This window comes from Mya arenaria, chromosome 10 (assembly GCF_026914265.1).
Source record: "Mya arenaria isolate MELC-2E11 chromosome 10, ASM2691426v1".
Lineage (NCBI taxonomy): Eukaryota > Metazoa > Mollusca > Bivalvia > Myida > Myidae > Mya > Mya arenaria.
Genome location: NC_069131.1, coordinates 38479116 through 38497083, shown reverse-complemented (window position 1 = coordinate 38497083; position 17968 = coordinate 38479116). Strand labels below are relative to the sequence as shown.

Sequence of the window (17968 nt, the reverse complement as noted above, 5' to 3'; positions counted from 1 at the left end):
ATACCCTTACCTGAAGATGACTACCTGATTTCAAATGCGCATTTTATTAGTGGAGTTTAACCGAAACAGGTGCGCGTTATATTTGCGCAAAATATACTTAGCGCTGGGATCTTGGCTAGAAAAACAACAAGTGGGATATGGACACGTAGAGTCGCCAACACAAAAATCGTCAAAGACTCTGAAGCGGCTGTTTATATGGACTATTCCTTACCATGAACGTTATCACTTTAATCAATCTTTCACTATACCCCACAATATGAGCATATTGCACACTGCATTCATTTTTATAGTTTTCCTCGCATGTCCCCGCGTCAAGTCAATGCTATATGCAGTGTTGCGAAGTGTTAAATAACCATAATAAAGTTAGCTGTTGTCAATTTTCAGAAGGGTATTTCTATGTTCCTGTCTTATAAAAACAATTCTAGTCAGTGTTATGAACTTTTTCAAAAATCTCCTTTTTGTACCTGCAACACCTGTTAAAATACTTGCATGGTGGGGTAAGATGCATCACAGCAATATGCCACATGCATGTTTTCAGAACTTACACAGTAGCAGCAGATGAATGCAGTGATACGTGTACCACTGCTTTGGCTAACGTGGAATACATCCCCAAAATGACACAATATCCCCAGCGCAGGTGACACATTCTTTGTGTGGCTGGTAGTGTAAGTATGGCAGGTATATATGGCAGTCCATATAAACAGCCGATTCAGAGTCTTTGATGAGTTTTGTTTCGGCGACTCTTCGCTTTAAGATGCAACTTATTGTTTACCTAGCCAAGAATGACAGATCCCTGCGCTAAGTATATCAAGAGGCAAGATAACCCGCACCAGCTAGTAGTTCCAAAATGGCGATGCTTTGTTGACAGAAGACGATCTAAATAAGTGTTTCATGAAACACTAATGTAATAAGAGATAGGTTTTGGCTAAAAATAAATTATGTATTACTTTTCTGTTTTTATTTAACAATGCAGTGTAACATATTGTGGAATTACAGTTAAAGAATATATTTTACATTGTTATGTATCAATCGACTTATGGCGTTAATAAAAATAAATATCCAAATGTTAAAAAAGTTCCCTTAACATGCATTATAGTGGCTATTATGGCAGGGTAAAAGATACCAGCCTATAAATAATGCGGTTTGAAACCTAGATAAACACAATGGGTACTCCTTTGCTGTTAACAAGGCACCAGTATTGCCACTGACAGGCTGGAAAAGACACAGTGACAATTAAAGTCAAAGAATACTCCAAAGACAAAGAGGTGGTCTGACAAAGAAGCCCAGGCAGGAAATGGCATCTGATATTTTCAACACAATCCAAAGGCACAGTTACATGTTATTTCGAAATGATGGACAGAACCTTAACAGCAGTCCTTGTAGTTTAATGGTGTAGGGGTTTACAAGGACGTAACAAAGCAAAGACAGTAACAAAGCAAAGACAGCAAGGTGGCTAGAGCACTTGAGATGCGTGCCCTTGCATCAGTCCATTCTGACACAGTTCCCCCAAGTTCTGGCCTTTTTTAAGAAGGCTGGACAGAGTGGGATGCAGAACATGCTTGACTATTGACATCACATTTTTGGTTTCCACCAATGTTTGAAGACCAGAGAGCAATATAAAGACTTTCCTAGTAAATATCTATCTATTCATGGATAAGCCAATGTCAATGTAAAAATACTACACTATTTAGGAGAAATAATACATACCCATGAATTTGGAAATAAAATTGTTTACAACATTATCAAATCAATGGACATGTTAACGATTGAGAGGTTATAAAAAAACTTGTGGAATATTAATTTACTGATGAAATCATAACGATGTCCTAAACACAAAAAACTACAAGTGCATCGTGACAACAGCTAAAGCAAAAAGATTTATACAACTTACGCATGCAATAATAATAAATGTTAATTATTATGCAGATTTAACACAACAATACTGCATGCATGCGTCCAAGTGTCATGAAACCCACATTTTTCTACTCTGCATATTTTCACAACATGCTGTACGCCATTTTAATGCGTCACGTGACATCATTTAAATATTTCACGAATTAAAATTTTGGCAAAGGCAATGGTTACAAACAACTAAAAAACGCACATCAGCTCCCCTCGTGAATTACTTCCCTTAAAATAACACATGTCATAGACGAGTTCTCTTGACGACATATATATATATATATATATATATATATATATATATATATATATATATATATATATATATATATATATATATATATATATATATATGTGTATTTTATATTCAGTACTTCAATGTCTAATAATCTAGTTTCACTGTTAGATGTTTCATGCCGGTCAAAAACTTTAATTTAACATAGCTTATGCTTGCTGTTGTTCATAGTGACCAAATATAAATAAATTTTGGATTGTAAATTATGAATAAGATGAAATGACCTCTGTATATATGGAACTATTCAAAACTGAATAAACTTTCATCAAGTTCGACATATAGTTGGAAACAATAACAAAATTCTCCACAACTTATTCTGATTGCAGCAGTGACATGTTATGGCATCATTCAAAAAATGTAATCCACGCAATAACAATATTAAGGTTTATCAATATGAACACGGATCTACGAAGATTAATTCTGAAAATTGTCACGAACGTTGAGGTATTACCTCTCAGTATCTCAAAAAGTTAAGAAAAACATCATGTAAGCAGCGAAAGGCTTGGCGCTTTTTAGACAATTTCTCTAATAAGCAGAGTTTTTTTCCGCTAGTCTATCTGACATAGACCTACCTAAACATACTCTTTACTTAGTTGATGATGTGATATAGTGTTGTCAAATGCTATAATTATAAAATGTGCCACGACATCCAGAGTTCTTTATGTAATACGTATATCAGCATATTACAAGTATACAGGGAAAAGGATTGAAGATATAGTTTAGAGCTTATATTAAGACTTCTTTCATTGGAGATAGTAGCTTTAGGGCATATATTATATTCCTGTGATGATAAGTATAATTAATAATTATGTTGACACACTTTAAGGCCTGCTCCCCGCTGTTTTATATTACCTTTCTGTCGCATATTTCTGTAGAACGATAATATAGTTGCTATACTATGGGCAGTATATATAATTATTATTGTGAATAATCGCATTCGAGTTGCACTAGAAGTTGTTACCATAAGAACGTATTTTCCAAATATTGCAATAAGAATTAAGTGTTTCTATTTGTACTTCAAATGTTCCAGTTGATATCTGGGACCAGTTACGCACACATATGGCCACTCATCAAGTTCTTAAACACATACTCAGAATTATTAAGAAGGTCACAAAGAGAGGTCAGTTTAACAACAGTTCTTTAAATTCATCAAGAGTTTTACTTATCTCACACGGACGGTTTAATATCAGTGTCTGGGGCTTTATTCGGTCAATGTTAAGGGTAATGTTCCTTTTTGATCGTATATTGGAGTTTGAGTAGTCAGGTCAGGCAATGTCAAGAAAACAACATATGAACCTCAGTATTTTACTGATTTTAGCTACGAAAGAGCTGCGACTAATACTAGGATATATTTTTCGACGCTTATCTATGATCATCTTTTCGAACTTGCTCATAAAAGTTGAGCTCATGTTTCATCACCTCCTCATGTACAATATTTGTAGACTGTTAAATTAGAGTCGGGAAAATACTACGAGTTTTGGTGTGTTTTTTATATTAGTTCTCTGTGATTGCCCGTCAACATATTTGGACAAATATACTGATCGTGCGGTGATATCCATAATTTTCATTTTCAAAAATATTAACCTATTATACTGGCATTACAACGCCGTAGACATTGTCACGAAAATACTATGCCTCCGGTTATTCTCCAGTATACCATGTTTTCGACATGGTCTTCGATGACGCTGATTTATTTCCGATTAGATTTAAAAGCGTTATTTCAATCAAAATCCCTCGGCCAGTACCCAAAAGAACAGACTTTCCCGAAACTTTCCGGAAATGACCAGGGTCAATTAACAATATTGATCTTATCTTTATCCTTAGATATACCTCAGTGAATCCATTTAGCCTATTGGTCAGCTTAAGAACAATCAAAACGCTCAGTTTCTGTCCGCTGCAAATTGTTTTCAAAGTTACTAGTTTGGCGAATATCCAAAAACGGTGGGAGTAAAACTCCCCCTTTGGCCTCGAAAATATGTTTCAGTCACACTTGGGGATGTGAAGGGGTCAAGGCATAATGCAGCCACTATAGGGCACGGACATATCTTTATAAACTCAACAACAACAACAACAACGCTCAGTTTCTAATTCTAAACTAAAGTTCAATCTACGTTGCTTATTGAATACGGCCCGGAGTTCTTATTCTTGGCACTTGATTGATATGGAACTAACGAATGGGAAACATTTTTTATGCTCACTGCTTTCTTGTATTTCACTACTTATACGTGCATTTCACTTGTCCGTGTAAACCACAACTTGTAAGTGTATTTCATTACTTGTACTAGTATTTCACTTGTTGAGTATTTCACAACTTTGTATGTGTATTTTACTACTTGTACGTTTATTTCACTTGTACGTGTATTTCACTACTTATATGTGTATTTCATTACTTGTACGTGTATTTCACTACTTGTATGTGTATTTCATTACTTGTACGTGTATTTCACTACTTGTACGTGTATTTCACTACTTGTATGTGTATTTCATTACTTGTACGTGTATTTCACTACTTGTATGTGTATTTCACTACATATACGTGTTGTTTCACTACTTGCACGTGTATTTCAATACATGTTAGTGTAATTCACTACTTGTACTTGTATTTCACTACTTGTACGTGTATCTACTAATGTAAGTATATTTCACTTCTTGTACGTGAGTTCACTACTTGAACGTGTATTTCACTACTTATACGTGTATTTCACTACCAGTTTGTGTATTTCACTATTTGTATGTTTATTTCACTTGCACGTGTTTGCCACTGATTGTGAGTGTATTCCACTACTTATACGTGTAATTCACTACTTGTACGTGTATTTCACTACTTAAACGTGTATTTCACTACTTGTACGTGTATTCCACTACTTGTACGTGTATTTCACTACTTGTACGTGGATTTTACTATTTGTACGTGTATTTCACTACTTGTGCGTGGATTTTACTACTTGTACGTGTATTTCACTACTTGTACGTGTCTTCCGCTACTAGTCCGTGAATTTCAATACCTGAACGTGTATTTCACTACTTATACGTGTATTTCACTACTTCTACGTGTATTTCACTACTTGTACGTGTATTTCACTACTTATACGTGTATTTCACTACTTGTACGTGTCTTCCGCTACTAGTTCGTGAATTTCAATACCTGAACGTGTATTTCACTACTTATACGTGTATTTCACTACTTATACGTGTATTTCACTACTTGTACGTGTATTTCACTACTTGTACGTGTCTTCCGCTACTAGTCCGTGAATTTCAATACCTGAACGTGTATTTCACTACTTGTACGTGTATTTCACTACTTGTACGTGTATTTCACTACTTGTACGTGTATTTCACTACTTGTACGTGTATTTCACTACTTGTACGTGTATTTCACTACTTGTACGTGTATTTCACTACTTGTACGTGTATTTCACTACTTGTACGTGTCTTCCGCTACTAGTCCGTGATTTTCAATACCTGAACATGTATTTCACTACTTATACGTGTATTCCACTACTTGTACGTGTCTTCCGCTACTAGTCCGTGAATTTCAATACCTGAACGTGTATTTCACTACTTGTACGTGTATTTCACTACTTGTACGTGTATTTCACTACTTGTACGTGTATTTCACTACTTGTACGTGTATTCCACTACTAGTCCGTGAATTTCAATACCTGAACGTGTATTTCACTACTTGTACGTGTATTTCACTACTTGTACGTGTATTTCACTACTTGTACGTGTATTTCACTACTTGTACGTGTCTTCCACTACTTGTCCGTGAATTTCAATACCTGAACGTGTATTTCACTACATGTATGTGTAGTTCACTTTTTATACGTGTCGTTCACTACTTATACTTGTGTTCCACTACTTGTACGTGTATTCCACTACTCGTGCGTGTATTTCACTACTTGTACGTGTATTTCACTACTTGTACGTATATTCCACTCCTTGTAGGAGTTGATCCTTTCAACTGGCTTATTGCCTTTTTATACAAATATATTGTAAAAAATGAAAACATCATGCTAGACTTATTTCTCCTTACGTCTTCCTTTTGCTTTTAGTGTAGGTAGGTATAGCTTTTATAACTTTAATGCCAAAAAAACTGTCCTAAATCTGGGCATATCACTATATTGGTTAATTGGTAAGAATTAAGATGTAAAAAGGTCAAATCTAACATAATTATAATGGTCTTTTTTTTACACAAATAACACATTCTGTATTCAACATTTTATTCAGGTTTATTTCGGAAATTCTTACAAAAATACACACAAAACACATTTTTTTTCTTTCCATTAGCAATTCATTTAAACATTAGGTCAAGCTGTTTTTTATACAAACAATTCCATTTTTACACACAAATATATAAAAAAATATATGATCAAACATATATCAAGGAAAACAGCTTTGTATCTTATCAAAATCATACAAAATTACACTTCCTTTTCTCAGACATCAACACAAACCTTGGTTTGGGATTCACAGATTCTAAACCTATCAATACAAGTGTTGCTCTTGAAATAAGGACTTTGCTTCCGACCACTCAATATAATTATTGTATCAAATGGAAGTGTTGCGGAAAGAACGCCAATGCTCCTTCCTAATTTCAACATTTAAAAGGGCATTTTAATAATAATTAAATCTATTAATGACCGTTACTATACTTGTGTATTTTGCTCGCTGTTAACAAGTTTCATTTGAAATTTTTAAATGATAAGTTTAGTTATGATGAAGGTTAACCGTGTTGCATAGTGTTCGCAAGAACGTTACCATGGCTGACACAAATAGCCTGAATTTATTTCTTGAGTACACAACAGCTTACAAAGCCCTTCTACGAAGAATACCTTTTGCTATAAAATTATACAAAATATAAACAGAACTCTGGTTTCTAATATTCTCAACAAAAAAACCGATTGTTTTTTCTACACATTCACTGTCATTGTAGTATATCATCCATATTGCAACATATTCTTATGAATGTTCCAGTTGTCTACTTCATGTTTTATTTACAATATGGGCGCTTGGCGATTGGATCTTTTCCATTTTTCATGCAGATCTCATAAATGGGACACCCAGGTTTGTTTTTAGTTTTCGAAGAGCTAACAATAACACCACCAATGTCCAAGAATCACAACACACGTTCATTCCGTTACTTAATTTGCTTGCATAAAAGGGTATAACTATGGGTTTTCCAACTGTTTTCTAGATACTACCACTCTGGTTTGGGAGCTCCACAAGTAAAGTTGAATTGATGATATACATTTAGCAATCAGAAAGTTATGTTCGTATGTTAGTGCGACTGCAGTACAGTCGAGGTTTGTTACATTCATGACAGTGAACAATGCAAGTCCTGTTTTAGCAGTCATTGAGAATGTTGGTTCCGTAAGATGGTCAAATAAGCCTTCCGCAGCTGGATTGGTATGTTCAACAGAATGGTCAGGCCCTTCAGATGAGACTTCTGTAACACAGAATATAAAACTGGAAACCCATAAAAGAAGCAATGTAATTGGAATTCTCTCAATGAACATTGGAAACACGCCACGGAGCGGACGCCAATGCTCGTCTTTATTTTTGAAATCGAAAAGGGAGCATACCTCAGTATTTTCTTTAGGCCGGTAAATATTACTGTATTTAAATTAGAGTTATGCCCCTTAGTAAGAATGGTGACATTGTCTCTACCTATGTGTATACAAAGGGTGAAAATGCTCTAGCGGTAAAGGTGTCCGTATCTCACCAAAGACGGCAAAGCGATTGTGGGTTCGATACCCGGTTCGATACCCACCAGGGTCCTTTCCCATGGCGTCTCAAAAAGGACACAGTACTGATTTATGCAAAGGTTACGGACGCAAGGGTGAACTTATGAGTTAGTAGCTTTTCGTCATAAATGAGCTAAAAATACGTATAAACCAATATGTGTACCCAGATTCATTTGAATAATTTGAATTATGAGATGTTTTGGGACGATAACGCCAGGCCTGACTTGACCAATTGAAACTAATTAGTTCAAAGTTGAACAATTGACTTTCCGAATTATGTACAAATTTATGCCCCTTGCTGAACATGTGTTTTATTTTTATCTGCTAAAAAGTAAAAGAGATTCTATGAATGTTTATTAAAGTTTTTAGATAATAAGGCCAAAGCATACTTTTCGTTAGCAAATGCCAGCAAAGGATATAACAATACCATTACTTTCCTTTGCAAAACAGATTTGACGCACGCATTTGACAAGAATGTATTTAACACTTGTACACTAAAAGGATATCATATTCTTTATAAAAACTGAATACCGCAAACACGTTAATTTTTGAAAAAAGTATATGTTTTTTCCCCACCTTCTTATTTATCCTCAAGAGCATATGGATAAAGATCAGCGGAACTGCTGCTGGCTTGGTCAGTATCAACATGAACTGGAAGAGACGTTGATCAGGGATGTTTCCTAAAGTTGATGAATGACAGCTCGCTGAAGAAATAAAACACATCACAATTACTAAATGAAAAAAAATCAGTAAGTGTTATCATATATAGTACTAAATGCACAGTTAAACAAACTTCAACACAAGAAATACAATGACAATTGATCTCTTTAAATATTTTATAAGCACTCCTAAAAATATTCAATTATAATAGATGTAAAAGAAAAAAAAAGATCGTTCACTCCCAGTTTTGTACACAGTATTTAAGGGAAGGTTTTTCTTGTTATGCTGGTGTCTCATTGAAGCATTTACATCCCGAGTGTCTGAGCTGAAGCTACCATAGGTTTTGACGGAGGCCGATCAGATTTATCAGTAACCTTGACGATACTGTCCTTGTTTGACCTTTTAACTATGAATAATGATAATAACAATAATAATAATAATAATAATAATAATAATAATAATAATAATAATAATGATAATGATAATAAAATAATAATGATAATAATAATGATACTAATAATGATAAACAAAACATAAGTGACATAATTTAAGTAATCTATTAATTTGATTTACATCGCCAGAGCAGCATACCTATAATGTTGATTATCTTTGTCCAGGATAGGATCCGGAAGTCCCTGTGATGATAATTCCTCACCTCGTGGTCCGCTTTGGTAAGTAGCAACAGGTATCTCTACATTTTCGTATGTGAAACGTGTACTGTATTTTCATGCAGTGGTTCGCATTCCACTGCCTGATGTCTGCCACTTTGTTGATTTCACTTCACAAAGACTGAAAGCTAGATCTTTGTCTATAAAACATAATTGCAGACGACAACATTGTTTAAGCAAGCTGTGAATCATTCGTAATAATTTGTTTTTCTTACAATTACATAAATACCCAGTGAACCATTCATCTAAAAGGAGAATGTTTATATTTCAGTCAGAGATTTTTCAAACATTATAAAAAGTATTAGAAACTTTTCGGTATTTGTTTTGTCTTCTTTACAAACAAAAACACGAATATATGGGTTTGTGTGAACATTTTTTGCGCAAAATTTATTTTTATCATGAATTACATATATTTTATTTATGTACAGACCAGCCTAATTTCTTGTTGGTTTTAGTTGTTCATTTAATAGATGGCTTGTGGTTTACAAATGTATATACGAGTACATACCTAATGCCAAGGCGACACCAGAGTGCTGAGAGTCCGGTACCAGAGATGTCTAGTGGTCTTCTGGCGCATGGCGACACAAGAGTGCTGAGAGTCAGGAACCAGAGATGTCAGGTGGTCTTCTGGCGCAAGGCGATACCAGAGTGCTGAGAGTCCGGTACCAGATATGTCTGGTGGTCTTCTGGCACAAGGCGACACCAGAGTGCTGAGAGTCCAGTACCAGAGATGTCTAGTGGTCTTCTGGCACAAGGCGACACCAGAGTGCTGAGTGTTATGTACCAGAGATGTCTAGTGGTCCTCTGACGCATTGCGACACAAGAGTGCTGAGAGTCAGGAACCAGAGATGTCTGGTGGTCTTCTGGCACAAGCCGACACCAGAGTACTGAGTGTTAGGTATCAGCGATGTCTAGTGGTCTTCTGGCGCATTGCGACACAAGAGTGCTGAGAGTCCGGTACCAGAGATGTCTAGTGGTCTTCTGGCACAAGGCTACACCAGAGTGCTGAGAGTTAGGTACCAGAGATGTCTGGTGGTCTTCTGGCGCAAGGAGACAACAGAGTGCTGAGAGTTAGGTACCAGAGATGTCTAGTGGTCTTCTGGCGCAACTTCATACACATTTGCAAAACATCAGCCATTTTCCATAGAAAACAATCTCGGAAGTAGTTTCAGTGTTAAATGTGTATTGTATACTACTATGTTCAAGTTCAATTGCCATTGAAGTGTATTAGTGCATAACTTATTAAGGTTCCTAGAGGAAAGCCATTGGGTTAAACTGCTACATTTTAATTACTACACGATCAACTTGTAGCGTACTTAAATGTAAACATTCTGACAATGTCAACCGCCAATATATATCAGAGGTAGTTTTCGATGGAAAATGGCCGAGGTGTTCAGATGGATAACTAGAGATCACTACAAAAACCTCATGTGTTCAAAAAAGACACAAATAAACAACTATATGACTGATGCTCATGTCCATTTCGTTGTAAAGTAAAGATATATTTACTGATTATGTAATGGTTAATAATAGTAAGTACGTAATTACAAACATAAGAACATATAAAATGTTTTAGTGGTCAACATACTATTTTGTAAACTACCCACTTTCTTGACCAGTCAATATTTATTTTTACCGCCTTATCTGATAAAAATCAAACTGCTTATTTACAGAAATAAATGTCAGAAAAATCAGAACACTTGAGAAGTATTTCCTTTTGAAAGGACAAAATAAAATGTTGACCACTCATTAAATAGATGTTTGGTTTAGAAATTCCAAGTGACTGTGATCACATTGTGACCAACGAAAATCAACCCGTTTGTTAAAAGTTCCTTCTTTTATCATAACAGATGAAACATATGCTTCATCTTCAAATTTACATTCTAAATTGCAAATCAAATAATGATAAAATGCAAACACAATACATGAAAAAAATAGATTCCTTGACAATAAGTACACTCTTAAGTGTGTTTACATATGAAATAACGACTTAATAGATGACCATCTGATCAACATTATTAAACATAGGTTCGTAATGAAAATTACAATATGATTGACAATATCTACCATCTACATGAGATCCAACAGTTAATGTGAATACATGCATAATTTAAAGTTCATGGCAAACATAATCTACAGAGAATTACACCAAAGAGATAGCATAAAGCGAACTATATGGCAAATTCTAATGGACATATAATTGTCGATTCTAAACAAAATACATGTAAATATACATTGATATGTCAATAGTTTTCGTTTTCAAACACATTCACCACTTCTTTAGATTTCATTGTTTAAAAAAGTGACAAAACTAGTTTCAGCAATATTTGCGTGGACGGTATCTATGCGAATTGTTGAATGTTCGTTTTTTAGAACAACATGAACGTTAATGATCAATCATAAGGCTACACGGATGTGTGTGTGAACTAAGGTAAGCTATCTGCTGCACAGATGTGTCAGTGCATTAAGGTAAGTCATCCGTCATTATGCTGCAAAGATGTGTGAGTGAACTAAGGTAAGCCATCCTTCATTATGCTGCACAGATGTGTTAGTGTATTAAGGTAAGCCATCCGTCATTATGCTGCAAAGAGGTGTGAGTGAACTAAGGTAAGCCATCCTTCATTATGCTGCAAAGAAGTGTTAATGTATTAAGGTAAGCCATCCGTCATTATGCTGCAAAGAGGTGTGAGTGAACTAAGGTAAGCCATCCTTCATTATGCTGCAAAGAAGTGTTAATGTATTAAGGTAAGCTATCTAATATTCGATTGCAAAGCCGTGTTAGTGCATTAAGGTAAGTAACCCATCATCGATATGCAAAGATGTATAATTGCATTAAGGTAAGCCATCCTTTATTAGGATGAAAAGGCGTATAAGTGCATAAGGGTACGCCAATAGATAAGCCATCCATCTTTAGGATACAAAGATGTGTTAGTGCATTAAGATAAGCCATCCATCATTAATTAAACATGTATGTCATCAGATTACAAAAGTGTGAATGAATATTTCTATAACTATAAATGTTAATGAATATTGGTGTAACTATAAATATTAATGAATATTGGTGTAACTATAAATGTTAATAAATATTGCCATAACCAAAAATGTTAATGAATATTGCTATAACTATCAATGTTAATAAATATTGTTATAAGTTTTAGTTATATATGTACACTATGTACTATTGATGATCTTTTCAGGCTATACCACATTGATTTTCACTGGTGTTGTAAACACTGGCTCGATTGTTCAGAACATTGTCGAAGTAATCAATGTGATTTACGACATCGATAATAACGTTTAAAAATTAACTATTTCATTATGTGCTCGCGTATTTATATGAAATATATAACATACAGCTGCTTGGGCGGTCTTAAATCTTTTTTAAGATATACAGCAGACATCAATTAAATCCATTAGATTTTCAGAGCAGCAACGATCTGAAAGTAAGCGATTACGTTAACAACGTTGTTAACTTGAACAATGTTCCGAACAATCGGCCAAGTATTCGAATTATCCTCACATTTACACAGTAAGTATTACTTTCATAAACCCGAGTAGTTATATACAATATCACGAACATTTTATGTTTATCTAAAGTACCCCCCTTGATCCAACAAACTATTTGCACAAAATATGTCTTTTGATATAATACGCCTGTTCCTAGGACTGTGATTCACAGGGTAAAACAATGTTTAATTAAATAATAAAATCAAAATATTTACAAGATATGAAAAACATATTTAAAGCTGCACTCTCACAGATTGAACGTTTTGACAACTTTTTTTTGTCTTGGAACGAGCCAATTTTTGCGAAAATCCATGGAAACTAATTATATAAGCCTGCTGGAAAAATATTAGATGTCAGATTTAGGTTAACGTTTTATGCATTTTACTTAAACCGTTAGTAAGGTTAAAGCCATTAAACATTAATTTTCGAACGGAAATATGCAAATCTGCGATCCGATCATTTGTCAGCATTCTTTTATCATTGGTTTGCAGATATTTACGTAAAAAATTTCTGTTTCCAAGACAAAAAATTAAAAAGTTGTAAAAATGGTTAATCTGTGAGAGTGCAGCTTTAAGAAGTAAAAAAGAAAAGTAAATTCGTTTTTTTTTTAAATGTTTAAGATATATTGGATAACTTGCACAAATCTTAGCTATTCAACTGATTTAACTGTGGGATATATTAATAAGAAAATATTGTTCAAGAAAATGACATTCATACTGATAACGTGCAGATTACTTACCCTTAGCATTTTTCAAGTCACTTAATCTCACGTTTATCTTTTACGATAATTTACATGTGGTAGGGCGAAGATTGCGTTGTTAATCACGCTCTGGTATATCAAGGGTTGTTTTTAAAGTAACATTGTCCATCCTTTGCTCTCGTAGTTTCTTTGTAAAGTGTTCACCATTTGCAAATGTCACCTCCATAGGCGGTGTCTTCTTCCGCATCTGATTATTGATAGATACACAAAACACCTCCAGCTGGGCCGGGGCGATGGTCACATGCAGGAGACGAAGGTTAAAAAAATAGATCTCAGTGAGGTCCGTGCAGGAGGACAGGTCCAGGTGGAAGTCGTCAGGAAATGTTAATGTGGCCAGCTGCAGTTTTTGTAGTTTATCACACTGCCGTATATTAAGGGTTTCATTAAAAGTAACGTTGTGCAGAATGAGCTGTCGTAATTTCTCTGTAAACTGTTCCCCTTGTGCGAATGTCACCTCCATTGGGGGTGTCTTCTCTACCATGTCATCCTCGATGTAGACCCAGAACTTCTCCAGCTGGGCCGGGGCTATGGTCACATGCTTGAGGTTGATGTTCTGTAGTCTTACTTCAGTGAGGTCCGTGCAGGAGGACAGGTCCAGGTGGAAGTCGTCAGGAAATGTTAATCTGCACAACCACAGTTTTTGTAGTTTATCACACTGCCGTAAATTAAGGGTTTCATTTAAAGTAAAGTTGTACAGAATGAGTTCTCGTAATTTCTCTGTAAACTGTTTCCCGTGTGCGAATGTCGCCTCCATTGGGGTAGTCTTCTCTACCATGTCATCCTTGATGGTGACCCAGAACTTCTCCAGCTTTGCAGGGGCTATGGTCACATGGTGGAGACGGAGATTCTGTAGTGTAACTTCAGTGAGGTCCGTGAATGAGGACAGGTCCAGGTGGAAGTCGTCAGGAAGTGTTAATGCGTGCAACCACAGTTCTTGTAGTTTATCACACTGCCGTATATTAAGGGTTTCATTCAAAGTAACGTTGTGCAGACTGAGCTTTCGTAATTTGCCTGTAAACTGTTCCCCGCGTGCGAATGTCACCTCCATTGGGGGTGTCTTCTCCAGCATGTCATCCTTGATGTAGACCCAGAACTTCTCCAGCTGTGCCGGGGCGATAGTCATATGCTGGAGGTGGACGTTATTCAGAACCAAAATTTTAAGATTCTCACATGATGCCAGGTGTAGGTTGTCATTTTCTATGTACAAATTGAACAGACACAGTACTGTTAATTTGTTTAAAGAACATGTTGGAATAGTTTGTGGATAAGCATCGTTCTCATTTTCACTGGATATACATAATGTGTTCAGTTGTTCCATGCCTGTCATGCTGATGATAACAGGGTATTCTTCGGAACATTTAATAGCGCACGACTTCAATCCATTACGGCTGTGTTGCAACAGTGGATAATTTGCCGCAATGTTTTCCCTATCTAGGTATGCATGTCTTAACGTAAGTTGCGGATTTGACACACCATTGTTCACACATTCGTTGTAAGCTAATAGCACGGCCTCTTGATACTCGGAGATCTCATTTGAATAAAATGTATCTCCTCTGTAAAACTCCCGCTCCGTATCCCCGAACATTTCCGAACATCGCCGGCCATGCTCGTAATTCATCACGCACAGGAAGGACATTAAGTCCGGTGAAAACGCAGTATTGAAGTTGTTCTCAAACGCAAGCCAGTCTTCACTCTTGAAATCCAGTGACGAAATATATAATGCTGCTAACATTTCCTGGTAGGTTTTGTGTAGAAATCGGTACACTTTGCTTTCAATACTGCACTTGTGTGACCTATCGGCTGAGATCAGTCCTGAATTTAAAAGAAATTGCTCATCTTGTAACGAATTCATGGTTGCCTGGTTAAAATCGTTCTTCGAGTTAATTAACATCTCAAAAGCAACTTTTCCTGTTTCATAAATCAAAGAAGATTTTGCTTTACACAGCTTCCGTCCCTCAAAATATTTAGGAAGAGGCCTTTGTGCGGGAGATGGTGTATGTGGACGTTCTGAGTTATCTTTGCTTTTGTTGTTTACTACGCTGAACATCATTTCCAATATATCTGCATAGATGTGTGATCTTGTTGGCCCAAGCATTACACTAGTTTTTTTATTTTCTGGTGTTTCGTCGTCCATACGTCGATCTTGCCAGATGCAGTAAAGTTGGAGTCCAACGAGCGTGTTAGAGGAAAGTGACTGCAGTTTCAGTGTTTTTAAAGTGGCAAAGAAGTCTTCAACTTCAAAAGTTGTCCCGTAAAAAATGTTTAAGATTTGATTCACGTGTTTAAACAGCTGTTTTTGTGAAATTTGGCTGAGATCGTCAATACTAACATGCATGTACTTCGGCAATGCCATATCTGCAAGTTTCCATAGGCGGCATGTTATAATTATGCTGTACTTCCGGTTTGCCATTGGTGAGTTCAACGTTGACAAAGAAGCCTCGTCCAATCCATCTAAGATGACCAAACAACGTTCGTCTATGAATACCCTTTCCAGTTTTTCTCGGTCTTGCTTCTGGTATCCAATCTCATTTTCCAAGTGAGCAAAGATGATATCTTCAATGGAATGGGTGCGGTCCGGCGGAATATCCCTCATTGGAATGTAGAGGAGATAGGGTATGTCTTCTAAAGAAGCAAAGGGAATGTCAAACCTCTCTTTAAATTTGCTGATTGTATCCGTTTGGTCGTCATGTAATGCGCACCACAAAACAGCTACAAACTTACAAAATGATGTTTTACCAACACCAGCATTCGCGGTTATGATTGTGATTTTGTTCGTTTTATCATTAGGTGTCAGTAGCTGTTCAAGTGATGTAATAGGAGATTTCTGGTTTTCTGTTGCCCGGTTGTCGGTATCAACCTTTATTTTTTGCAATACTTCAAAAAGCCTTGGAGGCATGTAAAAATCCTCCAGGCGGGAGTCACCATGACGAAAGAACGGCCCTAGCGAAAGTGTAGAATTGCTTTTTAAATGGTGTTGAAGAAGAGTTTTTTTGAGGCCTGAAACATAGAATATTTTGGTCATATTTTACATTTGATATTGAACGATTATTTAGGTGACACTGTGAGGAGTAAAGATCGCACGAGACTACAAATGAGAACGACAACGGTGAAATTGATATTACAAAACACATGTTGAAATTGTCTTCCTTAATGGTATTTAAATTAATAACCCACCGAACGACACGGTGATGTTGCACATTTTGAGAACATTGAAAAAAATGTTCAGAATCGGTGATGCAGACGACCACATTTTTTGTGTAACTTAAAACTGCGAAAACACTAAAAAAATGACTAAATTTCAAACACGCTTATCAATACCACTTGTATTAGACAATATATAAAAGTATGCGTGATTCGGGGCAATTGCAACGAGGTCGTCTAATTTTGTGATCACGTGCTTTGCTTGCTCCCTCACAGTGAAGTGATAATAGATCAGTTATGAAGCTTAAAGCTGCACTCTCACAGATTGAATGTTTTGACAACCTCTTTATTTTCTTGGAACGAGCCAATTTTTGCGAAAACTATGGAAAAGAGTGATATAAGACTGCTTACAAAAAATAGATCGCAGTTCAAAAATTAATGTTTTATGCATTTTTCTTAAACCGTTAATAACGGTTTAAGCCATAAAACACTGATTTTCGAACGGAAATATGCAAATCTGAGATCTGATCTTCTGTCAGAAATTTTTTATCTTTGGTTTGCTGATATTTACGCAAAAATAAGCTCTATCCAAGACAAAAAATAAAAAAAGCTTGTAAAAACGGTAAAACTGTGAGAGTGCAGCTTTAAAGCCTCCACTGATTTTTCATGAAGTGTTTGGGATTTACAGAGAGCATAACCTGAACAAATTTAATCATAGAATATGACACTTAGCACATGAATATATATTCTACTATATGAATAAACTCCCTTGCTTGTACTTGTTTATTCATTTGTGTGTTCGTTGTGATTTCAAATTGTACATGTATATGTCTTTACGATCAATAATGAGATTGCGAAACACTACTTGTACAGTTACTTGTACAAGAAAGTGTGGACTTCTTTTTGCGCAGCACGTCATCGAGAAATGTGTTCATGCTGCGCACTACGTCATCGAGGAATGTTTACATGTTGGGCACTACGTCATCCAGAAATGTGTACATTTTGCCCACACGCCACCCAGGTATGTGCACTTATTGCGCACGGAATCATCCAGGAATGTGTATTTTAGAATTTCACTAACGATAGCACGAGCAGCGTGATTTATGCAAAAACAGCAAGCCAACTAGAACAAATTTAAGATAAATTAAGCAACGGAATTTTAAACACAACTGCAACCACCTGCACGTTTCGTCAAGCGTACGCGTACAATTTATGTTTCGCAACCTCATATAAAGAAACCCCACCATGATTGTCATATCAACCTCTGACTTGGGAAACAAAAGAA

The 17968-nt window shown here is 35.9% G+C and overlaps 1 protein-coding gene across 4 annotated transcripts in view; it reads right to left on the bottom strand.

Annotated features, from left to right (window-relative positions):
• The window catches only part of LOC128204252 (uncharacterized), a 146689-nt gene that overhangs the window by 104883 nt on the left and 23838 nt on the right, over window positions 1-17968 (bottom strand). The window contains exons 3-6 of one of the 4 annotated variants that reach the window (XM_052905649.1): window positions 9784-16539; window positions 9199-9415; window positions 8524-8651; window positions 6419-7649 (exon numbers count right to left, since the gene is read on the bottom strand). In XM_052905649.1, the coding sequence (XP_052761609.1) occupies window positions 13601-16539 (2939 nt within the window). In that variant the 3' untranslated portion in view covers window positions 6419-7649; window positions 8524-8651; window positions 9199-9415; window positions 9784-13600. Of the gene's footprint in view, window positions 1-6418; window positions 7650-8523; window positions 8652-9198; window positions 16540-17968 lie in introns of those variants that run through there. The other 3 variants (XM_052905647.1, XM_052905646.1, XM_052905648.1) reach the window with 3 other exon arrangements.